The following is a 19,493-nucleotide window of genomic DNA, read 5'->3' as shown; positions in this document are numbered from 1 at the left end:
ATTTATTCCTATAAATATTTATGCTTTGAAAAAATATTTTCTTAAAATGGAAATATTGTAAATGATTTGACGTTGGTTACGGCCATGCAGAATGAAGATTTGAGGAGGTTGTCCCGTTGTTGATGCCATTTACTTACTGGCATTTTGCTTGTTAATGCTCATCTAGAAATAGAATAAAATGTAATTTGGGCTTTAATTATTCCACTAGTGGGAGATTGCTGTCTAACTGCCGACAAAACTTGTGTGATGTGTGCTTTGTTCTCCATTCTTTCAATTTACTGTAGCAGTTTCAAACAAAGTTCACAGTATGAAAGCCATTATTTGGTTTTTCTTTTTTCTTCAGAATTAGTTGTCCCTCCAGTTGAATCCTGACATATCGAAGAAAAAAGGAATAAAATAACGATACAGGGACATGATATCGTTAGTTGAGAGAAGCACGGCCCCCTAGGGATAGCAAACAATTTAATCGATAATACTTATTGAGTAAATCTCGACTGCCGAGGGCAGCCGTTTGTCCATCCGCGCATGCGCAGTTCATGTCTACGTTAGCCGGTGCAGGACAGCGGTAAGCCAGATCTGTTACCAATGTTTTAATAAAAACCTTTACGGTGTTTGTTGTTGTGAGTATTTCAAATGCAATTATTAGTAGTGTTAAGAGATGAGTTGCATTTGTATTGTTTAAAACACTGGCTGTTGACCAGCTACTTGCAGACGGCGAACGTTAATTCGGGCCTGGCTTAAGAAAACACATCCAGCACGAGGCTAACCTTGCAACAAAGCTAACAACGTCCCAATGCTAAGCGTTAGCCAGCTAGCGTTAGCTATCCATAGCTACTAGCGTTATACCTTTCTTATAGTGGTGATGCCATGTTTAAATGTACCAATGTTGAACAAGCCATACAATAAATGCACTATTTTGGATGAAACAAAGGTGTTTAGTTAACGCTATTCAGTGTACCACAACAGTAACGGCAATAGATGGGTAGCTGGACGTTAAACGTTAACTTGTTAGCTGCATGTGCTAGCCCACTGTCAGTTTGTGGCTAACTTTAGCCAGAATGCGCTTGAGCCTGTAGAGGTTGCTGTGTAAGCAGTTAATAATCTACGGAGCAATGCTGAAATCGAGGTTAACGTGAGCATGTTTTGATACTAACTTGCGTGTGTTTTGAATACGTTATTTGTCACATCTAACGCTAAGCAACGTTACTAGCTAACAATGCTTATTTGATGAAAGTGCACTTTCTTGTTTCTTGTTTTTCTGGGTTTGTATCCTTATGGTTGAAATGCACTTATTTTAAGTCCCTTTGGATAAAAGCGTCAGCTAAAGGACATGTAATGCAACTAACTTGACCCCACATCGCTAGCTTTATTGGCTTACCACGTTACAAAGTTACAAAGATTGACGTGCTATGTTAATCCAAATTAGCTCATTGGGATTCATATGCTTTAATTTTGCACTGTGTTGTGGGGATACTGTTTAAGTTACTTAATTTTAAATTCCAAATATGTTGTATTTGTCTAATTTCTTCATTCTAATATTCCACTCTTTATTGGTCATCGTTCTAGTGACAAGCATTGGCCTGGAGAAGAGAGATTGTCTTTTACACCAGTGAGTCATGGCCCAATTTGGGGGACAGAAGAACCCGCCGTGGGCGACTCAATTTGCTGCCACATCAGTGTCCCAGCAAGGCCACTCCGTACCGACCCTGGACCTCAATAGCCTGCATTGTGAGTGTAGCAAACCAGGGGCCAGTTTCATTCCCTCTCTCCCGTTTACACCAAAATTACGTATGCCTTTTTATTTATATGGAGTTAGTCTTTATCTTTGTTGTCACATCACCTGCCCGATCCCTTTTTACACATTCATTTGAATTTTTAACACCTCTCTGAATGGCAGGCCTTATTTCACCTATTTGCAGCTCTTGGTGTGCAGCAGCCATCTCTTCTTGGAGCATCCCCGTCAGTCTATTCTCAACAGTCTGCCTTGGCTGCCGCCTCTCTCAGCAACCAATCTGCTGCAAACTATCAGCTGTCTCAGCAAAATGCTGCCTTGCAGCAGCAGGCAGCAGCAGCTGCCGCAGCAGCACTACAGCAGGTCGGTCAGAGCTATGGAGACAGAAGCACACTAAGCAATCTATGCTTCTTTCCGCTGTCACATCTATAGCTGTAATAAACTATTAACTACTATCTTATTTGTATCATATACAGTCTCAGCTCAATACAGCCCTCCAGCAGTATCAGCAGCAACAACAACAACATCAGCAGCAGCAACAGCACCAGCAGCAGCAACAACAACAACAGCAACAGCAGCAACAACAACAACAGCAGCAGCAACAACAACAACAGCAACCCCCTCCGCAGCAACTGTACAATGTACCGCATCAGGTGAAACAGGCTGCTTTTGTTTAATCTCATTTTATTTTGAAAGTCCTCTGCTCATATTTGCAATGAAAAAGACGTTGGTGAGTTTCAACTAGATAACATAAATGACGTGGTCATTTTAGTTCTACGATCGCCATAGTTGAAAATGGAGGAATGGGGGATGTGGTATTAATTTGGTTGCAATATGAAACCTCACCTTTGCTGCTAAAGCCCTCACACACTGGTCATTTCAATGTTAGGGAAAAAATCTCAGGTTGGGCTTCGTCATAGAGCAATACTTTTTTTTAATGCACTAGAATGGGATCTGTGTGTAAAATCCCCTATACTATTCCTTTTTTGAATAGGATTTCAATTGACTCCTGGAATCTCATCTTTTGTTTGTCATATTCCTTTTTTGTCCACTGACTCTATTAAACACAACCATGGGCTGTACAGAGCTGTAATGTCACAATGGTGACTCTTATTTTCTGTTTATTCTTTCTTTACAGCTTCCCCAGCCTCAACAGGCACTGCTTTCTCAGGTACTGTGAAAAAACACATTTTCTTTCTGTTGATCATATATTCTGTCATAGGTCCATCCCATTATACTGTGCAATTGAGATGGTGTACTCACTTATTCACATGCCATCAAAGCAGCATTTTAAAAATGTATTTATCCTTTCTTCTTTTCCTGCAGCCCCCCGTCGCCTTGCCCACCAGCTTAAGTTTGTCCAACCCCCAGCAGACAGCACAGATTACCGTTTCATACCCAACTCCACGTTCAAGTCATCAACAGCAGACGCAGCCACAGAAGCAGCGAGTTTTCACTGGTGTCGTCAACAAGTTACATGACACATTTGGCTTTGTAGATGAAGATGTCTTCTTTCAGCTTAGGTAAAATAGTGCCTTTCAAACAATTTTGCTTGTTAAATGGCTGTCTCTATTGTATGCATAAAGGTTATAAATGTTTTTTATGGGGGGCATCTTTTCAGTGCCGTAAAGGGGAAAACTCCTCAGGTGGGTGACAGGGTCCTGGTGGAAGCTGTGTACAACCCAAACATGCCCTTCAAGTGGAATGCCCAGCGCATCCAGACCTTACCTCAGCTAGCAAACCAGTCGGTAAGAACAACTCAGCGGTTGTACTCTGCTCCTCAGCAAGGAGCAGACAACATGGTTTGGTACATTTACACAAACAGGGAATTTTCTGCTTGTACATGAATTCCCAATTAGAATTTCGGTAGTGGTATAAACACAATCAAAATGTCCCTTTTGTCTGCAGAAATGTATACAGACAAACTTTGTTTATTCTATTCATGCTTACTTTTAGTTTTAAGGATACAGTTTGTCCAAAATTTAAAAAGGAGTCCTGATGCTTCATTAAGGTATGCAAAATAACTTTTAATGTCAAAAGAATTACAGTCCAGTCCTTCAAAGAGGGTATATATTCGTCTTATCTGAAACAGTTGCTGACTTTCCTTTTTGTGATTGAACCTAAATGGTGAAAATTACAAATGTATGTTTAAATTATTTCCGAAAGTGAGATCGACAGCTTCACTTTATCACTTTAAGTCCTGGACAATTCATCTGGATTAGTCATTCATTATAAGAATCCTAATGTATATTGTTCTCAGGTTTGATATCCATGCCTCGGTGTCTTTAATTGACTGATGTGTTCTCATTTCCTTCTAGCATCAGCAGCAGCCTTTACCTCAAGCTTCTCCACAGCTTGGCAACCTTTACAGTGAGCAAGGGATGCAGCTGCGCTACTCGGACATGCACTCCGCTTTGGACAACAGACTAAATGTAACCCCCTGCCTTTGAATCCCACCCTTTGTTGGCCCTTCTCCCTGCTCAGTTTCTTTCTTGGACTTTTTTTGTTTTCTGCTTGCTTAACCTATTCACGTTAAAATATGACCACAGTTATATCTATTCTTAACTGCAGTTTTTGCTTCTTTTTTTTAGTTTGCCCTCATTGCAAAATTGAATTACCAGAACATTAATTCACCTCACAGAGACACTGCTGTAATACTACTGCTTCATTGTGCAGTACACTACAACCTTTTTTCCCAGATCATATACATATTTTCTTTTGAAAACAAACTTAAGTTACAGAGGTACTTTCACACTCAATATTTAAATCAGCTAATCTCTCTACAGTGGACCATGTGGATGTCAGAAAAGTATATATTAAGAGGTTGTGTTGGATTTTATTAATGTTTATAGTACATTTCTTTATTTAGTAAAGTAATCCTTGGATAAATGTTTGAAGTACCCCTGAAATCGGTACCAATTGAATCTGTGCCTTACTTATATCAACATAAAATATCCTTTTTTCTTTCATGCAGCCAGTGAAGATATTGTGCAGTACATATTGTTTGTTGTTACTCAGTGACGGCCATTTTAACGTCTTTGAACTCGTCTTCTGAACTAGCGCTTAACTGACCTTTTTCCAGAATCACCCACCTCCCAACATGATGAAGGCAGCACCCTCCATGATGCAGTCGCTTCCTCCCCCAACCACATTCAGTGTTCCAACCCAGGCTCCCCCTCCGTCCCTCCTGCAGGCCCAGCTGTCTGCTGTCTCTCTAGCCCCTCTCCTCCAAAACCCTCCTCAGCCTCTGCTACCACAGCCTCTGCCCAAAGGTGAAATACTTGTCAGAGAGATTATTTATCTAATTTTGGACAAATTGTCACTAGTATCTTTTGGAGTTATTTTGGCCCATTGAGTAAAAAAAAATCAAAGCTATCCATCAATCTTTATGGTGAGTGATTAAACAGGCATTATTTCCCTGTTTAGATGTGTTCCAAGGGGGTCTGCTTCAGCCTCCTGTGAGGCTCATGCCACAGCCGCAGCCTGTACGCCGCATTGAGCCTCCACCTCGTTTCCCCAGTCGAAATGACCGAGGCCCAGAGCTCATCCTCAGAACAAAAGAGGAACGCAGGTGAGATTCTGATAGATATCACTTCAGATGATCCGATATTTGTCTAAAATGTACCTTCAGCATAAGTTATTCATCATGGCGTCTTTACTCATCAATTCTTTAGTCGAGACAGAGATCGGGAGCGCAGGCGGTCAAGAGAACGCTCGCCTACACGCAAAAGATCCAGAGAACGCTCTCCCAGACGGGACCGCTCACCTCGCCGGCCTCGCAGGGTGGTACCTCGCTACACCGTCCAGTTTTCCAAATTCAGCTTAGATGGGTGAGTAAAACCTTTTACAGTGCTTCATGCTGTCTTTCTCTGAAATGTGTAATTTGGCTGCATGTCAACATGTCAGTTGTGCGATAGTCCTGTGGTAGTCCTTTTCCAGTCCAGAATGGCATAGATTAATCAGGTGGTGTTCACAAGAGGCCATATTCACTTAGGCATCATCCAATATGCTCCAATATCAGGCATTTTTATGCATTCCTTTAAACCCCCCATCATCCTCAGTAAAAAACTAAATTGCAGGCAAATTAGTGACTTAAAACCACTAAATAAAATCTATTCTGAGGCATCTTATATAACTGCTACAGGCAATCGGATGCAAAACATAGTATTCTGAGTACCAGTCTAAATTATATTTTTGATTATAATGTCTTGCGACCCCCTGAAATGATCCCAATCCCCACGTGTCAGTCAACGGTTTTAGTTTATGGGAAACAACCTTAAATGTCTTAACTGTTCTCTGTGGGCTCTGCAGCTCCAACTGTGACATGATGGAGCTGCGAAGGCGCTACCAGAGCCTCTACATTCCAAGCGACTTCTTTAATGCCGTCTTCACCTGGGTGGATGCATTTCCCCTCACAAGACCCTTTGGGCTTAGCAACGCCTGCAACTTCCACATTTTACACAAAGAGGTGGATCCTCTAGTCAAGAATACAGCTGTGTTGGACCCTCCTGATGCCAACCACACCTACAGTGCTAAGGTTTGCCTGCCAATGACAAATTCATCACACCAGTGTATGTTTCATACTCTGTATGACGAGATGGCCAGGAGGACTATAAACGCTAGTGTGTGTGCGCCGATAAATTAGGTAACTAGCATGCTAACCGCAGTGCAGTTGATGGTGCTGGTCAGGCAACAACAAACAATTTAATCAGATTTCATGCTGTGAGGATACAACAGCTGGGGTTAGTGCAACTGGACACTGGGGTTGTCTGATACCGCAGCTCACCCTCGTTCCACTGCCCCCTTGCAAAGAAACTGAAAAACGACAACATTGTTCTGTTACTTCCATTATGTTTTTTTAATATTGTGTCAATCTGTAACTTTGAGAAAAAGATTTTGAGTATTTATATAATAATAGCTCAACTGTGGTCTCTATTTAAAATGTAGGTGATGCTTCTGGCTAACCCGAGTATCGAAGAGCTCTATCACAAGTCCTGTGCTCTGGCAGAGGACTCCCAGGAAGTCAAAGACTCCTTCCAACATCCTGCTAGACTCATCAAGGTACATCACACGTTCTCCATGCTTCTGCCTTGCACATGCGCTGATCTCCTATTTGAAGTTTACTCCTACGCGTGTTGTTTTGGTCTGTTTACCGTGGATCCTCCAAAGGTACAATTACTTGGACACGCTGCTGGGTGTTTTGCTCTTTCCAACCTCCACACCCACCCATCAATTCTGCCATTCCCAATTCCCATCTAACCTATTCTACTTTGTGGCTCTCCCTTGTACCGTCTGTCTTTCTCTTTTTTTTAGTTTTTGGTGGGAATGAGAGGTAAAGATGAGGCCATGGCCATTGGTGGTCACTGGTCTCCCTCTCTGGATGGTGCTGACCCAGAGAAGGATCCCTCGGTCCTTATAAAGACAGCAATACGCTGTTGCAAGGCACTCACAGGCATAGATCTTAGTCTGTGCACTCAGTGGTAAGAGCTGTTATTCTAATTGATACTTGGTTTTACTATTAATTGTGTTATACCTGGTTCTAAAATCCCAAATTGAGTTGTAATATGCTGCCACCTTGACTACTTCTATACAAATTGTCATCCTGGACACGAGATTTTGTGTTTCCTTTTTATATTAATGATTAATGTATTATTGATTTGCTGCCTTTTATTTAACATTATTATTTATTGTCCCGTGCGGTGTTCTTTTTGTGTGTTGTCGTCGTCTTGGCTTTCACTTTCTGTCATACTTTTAAATATAAACATTATATGCTTATTTCATTTTGATGAAAAACCTTACGCATGGACTGTGGCTGGAAACGGCAGCCTGGACCAGGAAACACTACCATTTGCGTTTTTAAAGCTATTTTTAATTCATTTATTCTTTTCTTCCTGTTAAATATCTTATATATTTAACTGGCTTTCACTGTCCTGTTTATTCTGTCTCTCTGCACAACCCTAATTTAGTGCATTAAGTGTATCCAAGGTTAAATGCAGAACACTCATCCATAATTGGCTGAAGCTATAATGGGGGTGATTTTGGAGATGTGATTTATTTCCTGTGAATGTCCGTCAACTTTCTCAAAATGGCTGCCGTAACCTGTGACAACAGTTGGAGAGCTGCAGACTGGGTCCAGTTGTCTATACTGTGTTGTGTGGGAAAGGGCTCAATGCAATGATCTGTGCTGTCATTCATTGAGCTGATGGGAGGGGGTAGCTGTAGAAGGCTCGCCTTAGCAAGGCTTGCCTTTTATACTGTGCCCTGACCAAAATGTTTCTTTCCAATGCACCTTCTTCCTTTGCGACAGGTATCGTTTTGCAGAGATTCGCTATCATCGGCCGGAGGAGACACACAAGGGGCGGACAGTCCCTGCTCATGTGGAGACAGTGGTTTTGTTTCTTCCGGATGTTTGGCATTGTCTTCCCACCCGCTCAGAGTGGGAGGTGCTGTCACGGCGTCTTCGGGAGCAGCTGGCCGAGAAGCTGTCGGCTGAGCGAAAGGAGGCGGATGGAGAACAGGCACTGAACCGCTAATCCCTCTCTTCTCATTTCCGCTTCTCACAGGAAGGCACAGGAATTACAAAACAAAACAAACCCCAGACACACATCAGACACAATGCACACCTCACCATGCACGCACACACGCACAGGCAGATTATTGTTCCACCAAACCTCACCTAGGCGTCTTCTGTTTACTCCTCCACCTGTCCCCTCCCCTCTCCTCTGCCTAAAATTCTTCCATCAGCACATCCACCTTCCCTCACATCCAGCAGACACATACAGTGGAAGCAGTGAGACTAGGTTGTGTTGTGTAGGCCCTGATCACAACTGATAAAACAGCTTCCAGCTTCTCAAATGTCTCATAATTGGGTGCCAATCGAGATATAATCTGCTGCGCTAATCCTCGTATTTTGTTGTGCATTATTTAAAACGTTACTTGCTTAACCTGCTTTGAATGTGGGTGCTTGCGAAATTTGTTTAACAATGATCTTCGCTCAAAATTGACCTGGGTGGGATTTTGTGCCACTGGGATCTAAAATATTTCTTTATGCTGGAATCTGTGGAGTCAGTTGTGTGTAAATGCCGTGTATTTACATATGATTTTCTACATCAATATTGTCTGATTTCAAAAAGAGAACCTCCCTAAAGTGCTGTTTTGTCTGTTTGGATTTTACCTTCTCATTTGGACTATATGTAGACTTTGGTTTTTCCAGGGCAGTGGGTTGGACACATGGCTCCTCTCTGACGTAGGTGTATAAAACTCATAAATGACCAGTACCTCAGTCATAGACCATGGTAGGGCCTCCCTATCCTCACTCCGTTTGGAGACCAGCTTCAGTTCACCCCGATGTACCGACACACCTTTTGGACACGCCTCTCATTGATTTTTTACCTTTTTTTTGTGTTCCACAGATTGATTGATTGGCTGCTGGTGGGCATTTCTGTTGAGCTAGGGGCTAGGGGGCTTCCCTGTGTACGCTTCAGTAGCAGTGGACTTAAACACAGTCGAGAGCTCACTAGGCCGAGACAATGAGAGACAGATTACCTTGATTCTTGCACGGATCAACTTAAAAGCTCAGCCAGGCCTTGAACCATGTACTGACTGTTTGCTGTCCCACCTCCTTCTTTCTGTCTCTCTGCCTGTCTATCTTAATGATTTCCTGTCAAGGAGGAGGAAGAGAAGGATGACGATGAATCAAAGGACGTTAGTATTCCCACCCACTGGGCTAAACTTGACCCGAAATCAATGAAGGTAAGATTCAAAGACAAATCCTCGGCACAGAGAGAGCTATGAAAACAGACATGGAATGAGCTTGGATGAACGGTCTTCAGACCAAACCAATGATCATTTGTATGTATTCTGCATTTAGAAATGTTAAGATTACCTCTTTTTATAACGTATCCCATGTCCTTGATTTCTCCCCTTGTAGGTCAATGACCTGCGCAAAGAGCTTGATTGTCGCTCACTAAGCTCTAAGGGGTTAAAGTCGCAGCTAATTGCCCGTCTTACCAAGCAGCTGAAGGTGGAGGAGCAGGTGGAGGAGTCTATGGAGCCTGAGAAACCTGAGATAAAGGCTGCTGAGGAAGAGCAGCCATCTCGCACTGAAGAAGACCGAGAGGTACAGAGGATTTTATTACATAAGTTATGTTTTTGTTATTGTGGTACCAGGACCATGGACGTGTCCATATGTTGGAAACTGCCTTGCAGTTCATTTATTTTTATTTATTTTTTTCCCCTCAGTATTTTAGAATAAGGCTGATATTCAAAAAGTTGCAATTGCTCTTCTAACTGAATTATTCTTCTGTTAGGAGGAGGAGAAGAAGAAGCAGGAGGAGCTCGAGCGCCAGCGGAGAGAAAGGCGATACATCCTCCCTGATGAGCCCACCATCATCGTCCACCCAAACTGGGCCGCCAAGAACGGCAAGTTTGACTGCAGTGTAATGTCCCTGAGTGTGCTGTTGGACTACAGACTGGAGGACAACAAGGAGCACTCTTTTGAGGTAAGCATCACCGGTCACAGTTTCAATGCTGTGTTAGACATCAAGCGTATCTATGGAATACATCATGATGTATGAAAAACAATTGAATGTGAAATGACTGTCATTGAGGTTGACCGCGAACTGCCCTCTTTTTATGTACAGGTTTCCTTATTTGCCGAGCTGTTTAACGAGATGCTGCAGAGAGATTTTGGCTACCGCATATATAAAGTCCTGGCTGCTTTTCCACACAAAGATGACAAGAAGGAAAAGGAGAAGAAAGTCAAAAAGGAGATGGAGAAGCGTGAAATAAAGAAGGAAAAAGAAGAGGAGACAGAGGGTCCAGTAGTAAAGAAGGCAAAAGAAGATGAGGACGAAAAGAAAAAGGCAAGCCTCTCAAACCTAGCTCGTATTTTCGTTTTTCAACAAAAGATGTGCTCACATTATTTGTATGACTTGTGTTTTCAGTGCGACGAGAAATTGGTGAAAAAGGAGTCGTCTAAAGACGAAGAGGAGAATGAAGATGATTGCAGCACAGCCAATGCTGAAGAATATGACCCCATGGAGGCTGAAGAGGCAGAGGATGACGATGATGATGGTACTGCACGTTTTCTTTAAATTCAAATGTGATTTGGCCAATGATGACAAACCATGCACCACGCTGAAGCTGTGATGGATAACACTTCCAAAAGTTCTGAGGCCTTCGGTGGAGTAATACAATGCTTTGTTTTTTTAGTTAATACCTGTATCCACTGTCACAGTCATTAAAGCCAGAACAGGGTAATCAATTACAAGATGTCTCTTGTTCCACCTCGTCGAACCATGTTCCAACTATATATTTCAATTGATATTCCACAGACAATAATGATGACGACTCCAATGACAGAGACCGGAAAGACCGTAAGGATGACCGCAAGTCGTCCAAAGAGAGGTCCTCTAAAGACAAGGTTGGTCAATGTAGTATTGTGATAGAATTTATTATTTATTTAATATGAGTATGCAGTGCTCAATGGTAACGTTGCAGCTGTGATTGTACAGTAGGTGTACTTTTTGTCCATCAACTGATGCCAGATTCTTGGATCTGCTTAAAATGACTCTGTGGCAGGCAGCAACCTCCTGTTATGATGTACAGCCAATTGTTTGAATTTCTTAAACCTGCATTCTCCCTCCAGGCCACAAGGTGGGAGAATGCAAGTTTAAGTAACTGATAGCATTAATCTTTCAATAGTCTCAGTTTTGTTTGTTTAATGGTTTAACGGTAATCATCATCAACATACATTTTGTATTCAGGCATATTATGAAGGGACTGATATACCATAATTCTGTCGTCCCCACCAGGAGAAGAAGCAGATGGTCACACACAACCGGGAGCTACTGATGGCCTTTGTCTACTTTGACCAGAGCCACTGTGGCTATTTGCTGGAGAGAGACCTGGAGGAGATCTTGTACACTCTGGGACTGCACCTTTCCCGCGCTCAGGTGATCACATACGCAGACCTAAGCTTTGTTCCAGTTAGTTTCTGGATCCGTGCATTGAGGGTACTTCGTCTCTGGTCTTATTCACTCACTGCCCGTTGTACGTCTGCAGATAAAGAAGCTGTTGAACAAGCCGGTGGTCAGAGAGTCTTGTTACTACCGTAAACTGACTGACAGGGGAAAAGACGAGCCTATTCCTTTCTTCAATGAAGCTCACATTGAAAACCTCATAGGTAAGTGTTTCTATTACGTTTCAATGATGCAACATTTTTGTCATAATCTTATCTGAAGCTGCAGGAAAAGGGCTGCTATGGCGAGTTCTTTCCTTTCCTTAAATTATATTTTTCTATCCATGTTAGGTAACCGCGGACTACTTCCTGCTTCTAAAGCTTGTGCGCAGTCCGAGGGCAGCGAGTCCGGAAATCTGATTGTGTATAACGGAGCCATGGTCGACATTGGCAGCATGATGCAGAAATTGGAGAAGAGTGAGAAAGCAAGAGAGGAAATAGAACAGAAACTCATGGTGCTAGATGCCAAAATGGGTATGATTTGAATTGTTTTATACTGTATATGCTATATTTAGAAATGTATTTCACATTCCAATGAGATGCAGGCTACACTCTGTGTCAGAAGTCCCTCTGGACAATGATCTGGCTCAATTTGAGCTTTGCTACAAAGACGCCCAGTCTCACTCCATTCAGTATTCTAACTTTTGGGATTTTCTGAAATGTGGACTGGCACATTATTAACTTCCATGTACAAAGTAGAAACTATCATCAATTTCTCAAGTGCTATTTAATTACATTTTAGAAGTATGATTTGGCTTGTTGATGACCCCGTCCTCTTTCTAATCTTCCATCTCACTCTGTCGTGTCCAGATGAAGATTCAAAGGTTAAAGCTCAGGTGGAGCAAGCTAACAAAGCCTTGTCCAAGGAGCTGGAGGAGGTGAAAAGCACCCTGAGTAACACGGAGCAGACTCTCAAGGCCACTGATGCGCAGAAGAACATCTACCTCGACCAGATCAGCAAGACGTCCAGCGCTTTGACCTCCAGCGTCAAAGAGCTGCTGGCAGTGATGAAGAAGGTGCAACATTGATTAACAGAAAAGATGGAAAGAACCTTAACTCTAGTGTGACAGAATGTCATTATTCCAACATACTGTTGGTGCCTTTTGTTTTCTGATATGACCACACATTTACACAAAGAGCTGTGTGGTTCCGTGATATCTATGTTCCAGAGGGAAAGCAGCTGGTAGCTATAAAAAGGATCACTCCAAGGAAGAGTAGTTTTTGAACTGCTGCAGTGGCATCGCAAGTCCAGCAGAGGGCTGTGATTCACAATTTCTCAGCAAGCAGTTGGGTTTGTGGCTTCTGCCTGCCGGGTCAACCCCACATCATTCTACACGGGAGCATAAGCTGGGTTCCAGAGATTTAAGTTAAACTATGAGCACAAAGATGGCAGTTACAGTTACAGTTTGTCTTGGAGTGGAGACGACTAAATTCAATAACTTTTAACTTAAAAGAGAATTAAATCATTAAAATACACAGTTCCACTGTATTGTGTTCATGTATTGCCAGTCTTACAAGATATTTTATCTATGAGTGTTTGTGGCAATTTTCCTCTTATGTTGTACTTCAGAACTCTTAAGGAAGAGATATTCAGCCGATGCACCTTATAGACATCACTGTCCAACCCGGGATGTTATCTTTTACATAAAAGTGAAAGAATCGGACTAACTTGAAGAGTACAGGTGGGAAAGGAGATGTATTGACTTGTTTGTTTTTGTTGTTGTTCCGTCTCTCTCAGGATGGGGAAGTAGAGGATTCTGGGGATGAAGTAACCGGCGACCACATTCAGACGTCTCAGACAAATGGAGCCAATGAATGAATGAGGGACACTTAAAATACATGAAGTTGTAATACCGATAAGCTTACAAATTGTAAATATTCCCTAAACAAGCATTCTTTTGCCGTGTTTTATTTGGACTTAATGTCTCCCACCTACATGTATGACTTATTTGATATATAGTGTTAATTGGAACCCGGTTTCTGTGTGCAATAGATCTGTTTCCACGACGTTACCTCTTAGAATGATTTCAACTGCGGCATTTTTGGCTCATAGAAAGTTAAGTTGCTAACTGTTCTTTTTGCCATTACTTTAGCTTTATTAGTCAATAAAATGCTTTGTTGTAGATTACAATGCCAGTTTGTGCGAGTTGTACTTTGCAAATATGTTTGTTTTTCTAATGAGCAAGAATGAGGCTATTTATGTTTAAGATAATTCATAAAAATTGTATATTTAAAACACACTAATTTAGGATAGGAAGCGGTTTCTTGGGGTTAAAACACGATTTCTTTGAAAAAATCGCCCCCACCTGCAGTGAAACTACAACTGTTCAATAAACATGTTCTGTTTTGTAGTTCTTCAATTTGGCTATGTAACTGTTTTTTTGTTTTATTCACATATGGCTATGCACGGTTCCGTCTTCTCTTGGACCTTTTTTCTGTCAGCAGCTCTTGACTTAATCCACCAACTGCTGCATGTTTCATGTTTTACTGTGATGAGCATCCGTCTCGTCTGGAAAAAGAAACTACACACAAACCAAAAGATTAACGCAACGCGTGTTCTGCTGAACAAACCTTCTGAACATTTTAAAATTAATCTCTGAACTTTTGTGCGTTGGTTTGGGTTCTTCTGGAAAAGCGGCACAATTGGGATGAAGTGTGCTCCAAAGAAGGCCATTTTATTTTTGATATTAAAAATGTGCTGAATGTGTTGTGCAAGAGTAAAGTGTTCCATTTTAACACTACAGTGCGTCTTTCCCACTTGTTGTGTAATGTCGTGACTTACTCCTGGGCTTTTCCTGCTGGGATAGAACTCGACACGCTCAATGAAAGATTAGCATATTTAATTAATTGAAAAATTGGATATTACGTCCAGGCACTTTAGTGTAATTGGTGTCACAATATGTGCCACTAAATCTTTGACCTCCCATCACTGTCCTTTTGTGGCCACTTGGGAGGACTCGTACCTTAGGAAGACTGTTTAAGAACTAACATGGACGTCGGTATGTTCACGGCACAGTTCTACATCAGTATAACAGTCATTGTTGGAATCTTAACCACTCCCCAAATACCCGGGTTGAAGGGTAGATTTTCCTATTATTACATTTATATTGTGATTTAGTTATTTGCAAGTGTTAAATTACTGTTGCTACGCTTGACTGTATTCCATTATTCAATGTGTTTTCTTGCCTAAGAACATAATGTTGATCTTCTAGTTTATTACTTTTCCCTGTGCTTAGAGAGAGATCCTGACACAGTTTGGACCCAGATTATTACTGATGGACATTGTTGTGGAGTTTGAAGGAACAGGGAGGGTCCTTTTTCTCAGCCTCTTGTAGATCATTTATCTTTTGAAGCTTTTGTTCCCTCCTTTTTATGTCTTCTAGCCACTGGACATTTAACCTCCTGTCGATGTAGTGCACCATTTGTTTACTCTCCCACTCCCTACACCACCGAGCACGCTTTCCTTCTGCATGCTATTACTATTTATTGGTCATTGAATAGCTTCTTTGTCTTCCATAGATTCACATGGTCAACACGTCCAATCTACAGTGCAGATCTCGATCTGATTTACCTCGCTGCGCATTAAACTATTTAATTCATATCATTATGTTGGAGCATTTGCTGCCTTGTCCCTTTTAACTTCACTCCTTATTTTTCAGTTATTTTTAGGGACAGGCTGCAGCTGTGACACTGGCTGTTTCCCACCAAGAACGAGACCCAGTTCACATAAACAAATGGGAAAAAAACCCTACTTTAGCAGGAAAACATCTCCCGGCAGCTTGTCAATGTCATTTCCTACGCAGAACAATGACTATCTGTCACCCGGGACTCGGGTTATGTGGCCGCTTTTGTCCTGTCGCCGGGCTCTGAATGCTCGACAAACAAACCTCATTTGTCCCCCCGACGAACCACATGCACACTCTTCACGCCTCAAACTCCTGGACCAGCTGTGTGTGTGTGTGTGTTTCGGCGAGAGTCCAAAAGTCATTTTGCCCTGCATGCATTATGCGTGTGCATGCACATGATATGTGTGAAATCAGACCCCACAGCAGAGAGCAGAGCAGGTAACCCCACTCCCGGGCTGAAACAGAAGGCTTTTGTGGCCCTCGCCCGGCCCCTCCTCTCTAACCCACAGCTCCTGGTATCAAAGAGCTGCAGCACTCACAGACCGGTCTGCTGACAATCAGGCTGTTTCACGGCTGGCTCCCAGTCTCCAGGAGTGGGAGCAAAGCGGGTTGGTAACAAGGCAGTTTGTTTTGGTCAGTGATCGCGTCGCCTCCCTCGCTCTTCATGTAAATCGCTCAGTAAGCCGCTGGGCGCGGTTACGGACCATCTATGGAGCATGATGTTACACTGGTCCCATTGTTGGTTTTGACCCAGTGCGTCTCAGACCTTTTTCTGTCACGACCCACTTTGGAGGAAGAAAAACGATCACGAGCCACCCGCCCCAATATATTTGTACATGTTGAAATTTTTGTTGAAATAAAATGTTGTGACTCCTCTACACTTCTAACTATCTCGATCTGCAAAAAATAATATATATTGGGCAGCAACTAGTTTCCTGTGGCTGTAATTAACCTGTTTTGCACTGAACATCTTTTCAAGATAATAACAAAGTGTAGTTTATGAAAAACGAAACCGAATTAGTGAAGATATGAATGAGCCATCTCATGATTATAAAACATCTTTTCAAAACAGGGTTGCAGACTTGAAACAGCGTCTCAATTCGTGCTCAATGTTGCGCTTGGATCTGTGTTTTGTCTTGTGAGAGGCAACAAGCAGTCCCTGTACTTCTGCTATATTGAAAGTTCTCAAAGTTTCTGAAAAATAATCGCACTGCTTCACAGTTTGAGAACCACTAGTTTCACCAATTCTCACTTCTGCACAGACTCTGCAGTTTTGTTTAAATTCCCTTCTCAACCTCATAATCTACGCCCTGCATGCTATGAGCACGTCAGAGGGTCAGGGTCGTAGTCTCTGCCTCACGCGGCTTAGAGGGCCCCCGAGGGCCTGCCGGGATTCAGGGTTTGTTTGCTCTCGGCATTGTTCCTGGACAATCGTGCCTGGGTCGGCGACACAATAAGTCACACATTCAGATCTCAGCCCAAACAGAATGATATGTGTGGTTTTGTGCCAAAAAAAGACTACTTTGAACCCCAGAATCTAAACTAACCAAACACCCCCTCTGTGTCTTTTATCTTCACTGCGGCACCAGACTGTGTCTTTGCTGAACTTTCTTTCACCTCAGGAGCTGTGCAGGATTCATCCTCTGCTCTTTTCATCGTTTGACTGTGTTGCGCAGAATAGAGTTCCTCAGGGATGAGCTGTGATGGAGAGAAGTCCTTCCGGTAACGAATAGCCTAGCTCCCCTCTCACATCCTATGGGGTAAGTAAACTTCTTCTCACTATTTGTCCATCTCTGAGTGTTTCCAGCAATCTTTCTGACCACACAAAAGTCAAACAAACAACTCAACCACCCTCTTACTTGCTGTTTGATATTTTAGTCAACTGATACATGAGAGCCTCTATTGAGCGTTAGCTTGTCTCCCAGCAGCAGGCTGCTCGGGCCCCAGCAGGACTGGAGAGAGACAGAGAGAGAGGGACATAGAGAGAGAGAGAGAGAGAGAGAGAGAGAGAGGGGGGCCCCTGTTCAGCTGGAGCAGCAGGAACTCGATTTTCCTCGGGTGCGGCGCAGAGAAAGTGGCGTAGTCGCGGAGGAAACGATCCCCCTCGCGGGCCTTTCCCCGGGAATACTGGGTTTCAGTGTGAGAAACCTCCCCGGCTGTTTTTGACAGCGTGTCTCTGGGGCGTCTGGGACAGCGGGGGGGGGACACCTCAGCTCTGTGCGGCGCGGACCGCCGCCCCGAGGCCCGCGGAGGCCAGCCGGACATCCACAATCCAATGCAGTCTCCTCCTCGGGTAAAGTGTAAGTATGAACAACCCCTCACTTGCATGGCTACAGGACCAGGAGGCCCTTAAATGCAACTTTACCCCGCTTCACATCCATTTGAAGCAAGTTTCATATTTCACCGGTTCACAATAGTGACACAAAGCGCCGCATTCATCCGGGCTTAGTATCTACACTTTGGGGGGAGGGGGGGGGGAGGCAGATCATCCCTAATGGCTGTTGCATACTGCCCCGAAGGAAAGTATGTCACTAAATAAGATAATCATACAGTGGGAACCCAATGTTTCCAGTGCCAGCTTGCTACATGTAGGAAAAAAAACATTCCCATTGTAAAATGAGCAAATCTGGCTTTGACACAGTGCACGCAAACATGGACCCAAACATCTATGGAGCGACAACGTGTGTGTGTGTGTGTGTGTGCGTGCATGCGTGTAGGTGGGCGGGTGTATATTTGGTCAGGCCAGCTGGTGGGATAACTACCGGTTGGTGCAATGGCTGCAGGTGTGCATGGTCAGCAGTCCGAGCACAAAAAACATTTAAAAAAACGTGTAAAAAACACAGAACCCAGGCTCGGTTTCTATTTCTTCTGCTGTCTTACATTAATGTTAAATTATCCTGTGACAACATGAGTTACTTTGTGGCATCCTTATGAAAGGGTTATTGGCAGAAAAATAAAAGAAAGTAAAGTATTTTGCCTTTTTTCTAATTAAATGGTGACCTGTTTTTAAGGTCTAGATCTTCGGTATGAACCGATGGACTTGGTGCCATGAGCGGCTCTAATCAATCTCCTTTTAGCTCAGATTTTGGTCTCCACCAACACCATAGAAAGATCGATGGTCATTTAGTTTAGTTAGTGATGGTTACTGTATTCCTCGTTTGTGCCTCCCCAAGCTCTGCTTCCTTCACTCAAAGAGCTAAAAACAACCCAGGATGTCAACATGAAACATTCACTGCATGCTTCACATCACATTGAAGGAGGCATCTCTTGAAACAAAGCAGACCTGCTCTTCCTACCAACCGTTTCCTCTGTGTGTTCCTGCACGTTTCTATTTCTCTGTGATAATAAGAGCATGTGTTCCTTTGTGTACTTTTTTTTGGTCCTCTAATGAAGCTCATATACTCCACACGACTTTGATGTCACATCAGCGCCGAGGCGTTCAGGCTCTGCTTCTTCAGTTCAAAGCTCTGGTCATTTAGATCCTGGTTTAATATAATAGCAGCGGCGGGCCTGGATGTTAATTTGGTGACAGGTGACACATCACAGACCGAATAAGCCTTGATGTTGATCAAGTCTGGCAATCAGCTGATGGCGCCTGGTGGACAGTGCATTTAGAGAAAAGATCTAAATAAATAAAACTGATGCACACAAACAGTGCAAAACGATACTGTCAGATACAAACAGGAAATGTATTTCAGGAAAAAGCCAAATAAATCATACTGGTATTCCTCATATCAGTCACAGTGGCAAAGTTTTGTCTTTTATTTCATTTAAACATTTGAGAATACTACAATGTGACCAAAGAGAAAGAATCCTTTGACCTTGAGAATAAGAGCTGCCAAAGAACTCCCCCGCTGCTCCCAAGGTATACCGGTTTTCTTTATACAATGTTATAAAATCGTAAGAGAATGTCAATCACAATTCCCCAAGAAGACACGTACTAGCATGCTGAAATATTATACCGGATACATTGTCTCTCACTCTGCTCTTCTTAGCTCAAAGCCCCCAAATGAAAAAATGAACAATTGTTTCACTGAAGACGAATCAAAGCTCTTTGCTTTGTCTGTTCACCTACATATCAACGCAGTGATGAACCTATCACACGCAAATACAG

The 19,493-nt window shown here is 42.8% G+C and overlaps 1 protein-coding gene across 1 annotated transcript; it reads left to right on the top strand.

Annotated features, from left to right (window-relative positions):
- Window positions 1-382: 382 nt before the first annotated feature.
- ccar1 (cell division cycle and apoptosis regulator 1) lies at window positions 383-14,494 on the top strand. Its single transcript, XM_037465243.2, has 26 exons — window positions 383-565; window positions 1,567-1,728; window positions 1,920-2,095; window positions 2,209-2,385; window positions 2,871-2,903; window positions 3,059-3,255; window positions 3,354-3,480; window positions 4,051-4,164; window positions 4,815-5,004; window positions 5,159-5,303; window positions 5,407-5,562; window positions 6,044-6,269; window positions 6,680-6,793; window positions 7,046-7,212; window positions 8,040-8,250; window positions 9,401-9,484; window positions 9,663-9,851; window positions 10,042-10,233; window positions 10,375-10,596; window positions 10,678-10,807; window positions 11,068-11,156; window positions 11,548-11,688; window positions 11,798-11,918; window positions 12,045-12,227; window positions 12,564-12,769; window positions 13,492-14,494. The coding sequence occupies exons 2-26, from the start codon at window positions 1,617-1,619 to the stop codon at window positions 13,570-13,572; spliced, it is 3,783 nt and encodes a 1,260-aa protein (XP_037321140.2). The 5' UTR covers window positions 383-565; window positions 1,567-1,616; the 3' UTR covers window positions 13,573-14,494.
- Window positions 14,495-19,493: the final 4,999 nt, after the last annotated feature.

This window comes from Pungitius pungitius, chromosome 13 (genome assembly GCF_949316345.1).
Source record: "Pungitius pungitius chromosome 13, fPunPun2.1, whole genome shotgun sequence".
In the NCBI taxonomy this organism is placed as follows: domain Eukaryota; kingdom Metazoa; phylum Chordata; class Actinopteri; order Perciformes; family Gasterosteidae; genus Pungitius; species Pungitius pungitius.
Note: the sequence above shows the minus strand (reverse complement) of the source record. Positions and strands in the feature narration are given on the sequence as shown.

Bases quoted from the DNA above. Each gene is read 5' to 3' on its own strand.
- ccar1 (XM_037465243.2), top strand. From the start codon at position 1,617: ATGGCCCAATTTGGGGGACAGAAGAACCCGCCGTGGGCGACTCAATTT. The intron at 3,481-4,050 runs GTAAGAACAACT...ATTTCCTTCTAG, and splicing joins CTCAGCTAGCAAACCAGTCG to CATCAGCAGCAGCCTTTACC. The intron at 8,251-9,400 runs GCACTGAACCGC...TTTCCTGTCAAG, and splicing joins AGGAGGCGGATGGAGAACAG to GAGGAGGAAGAGAAGGATGA.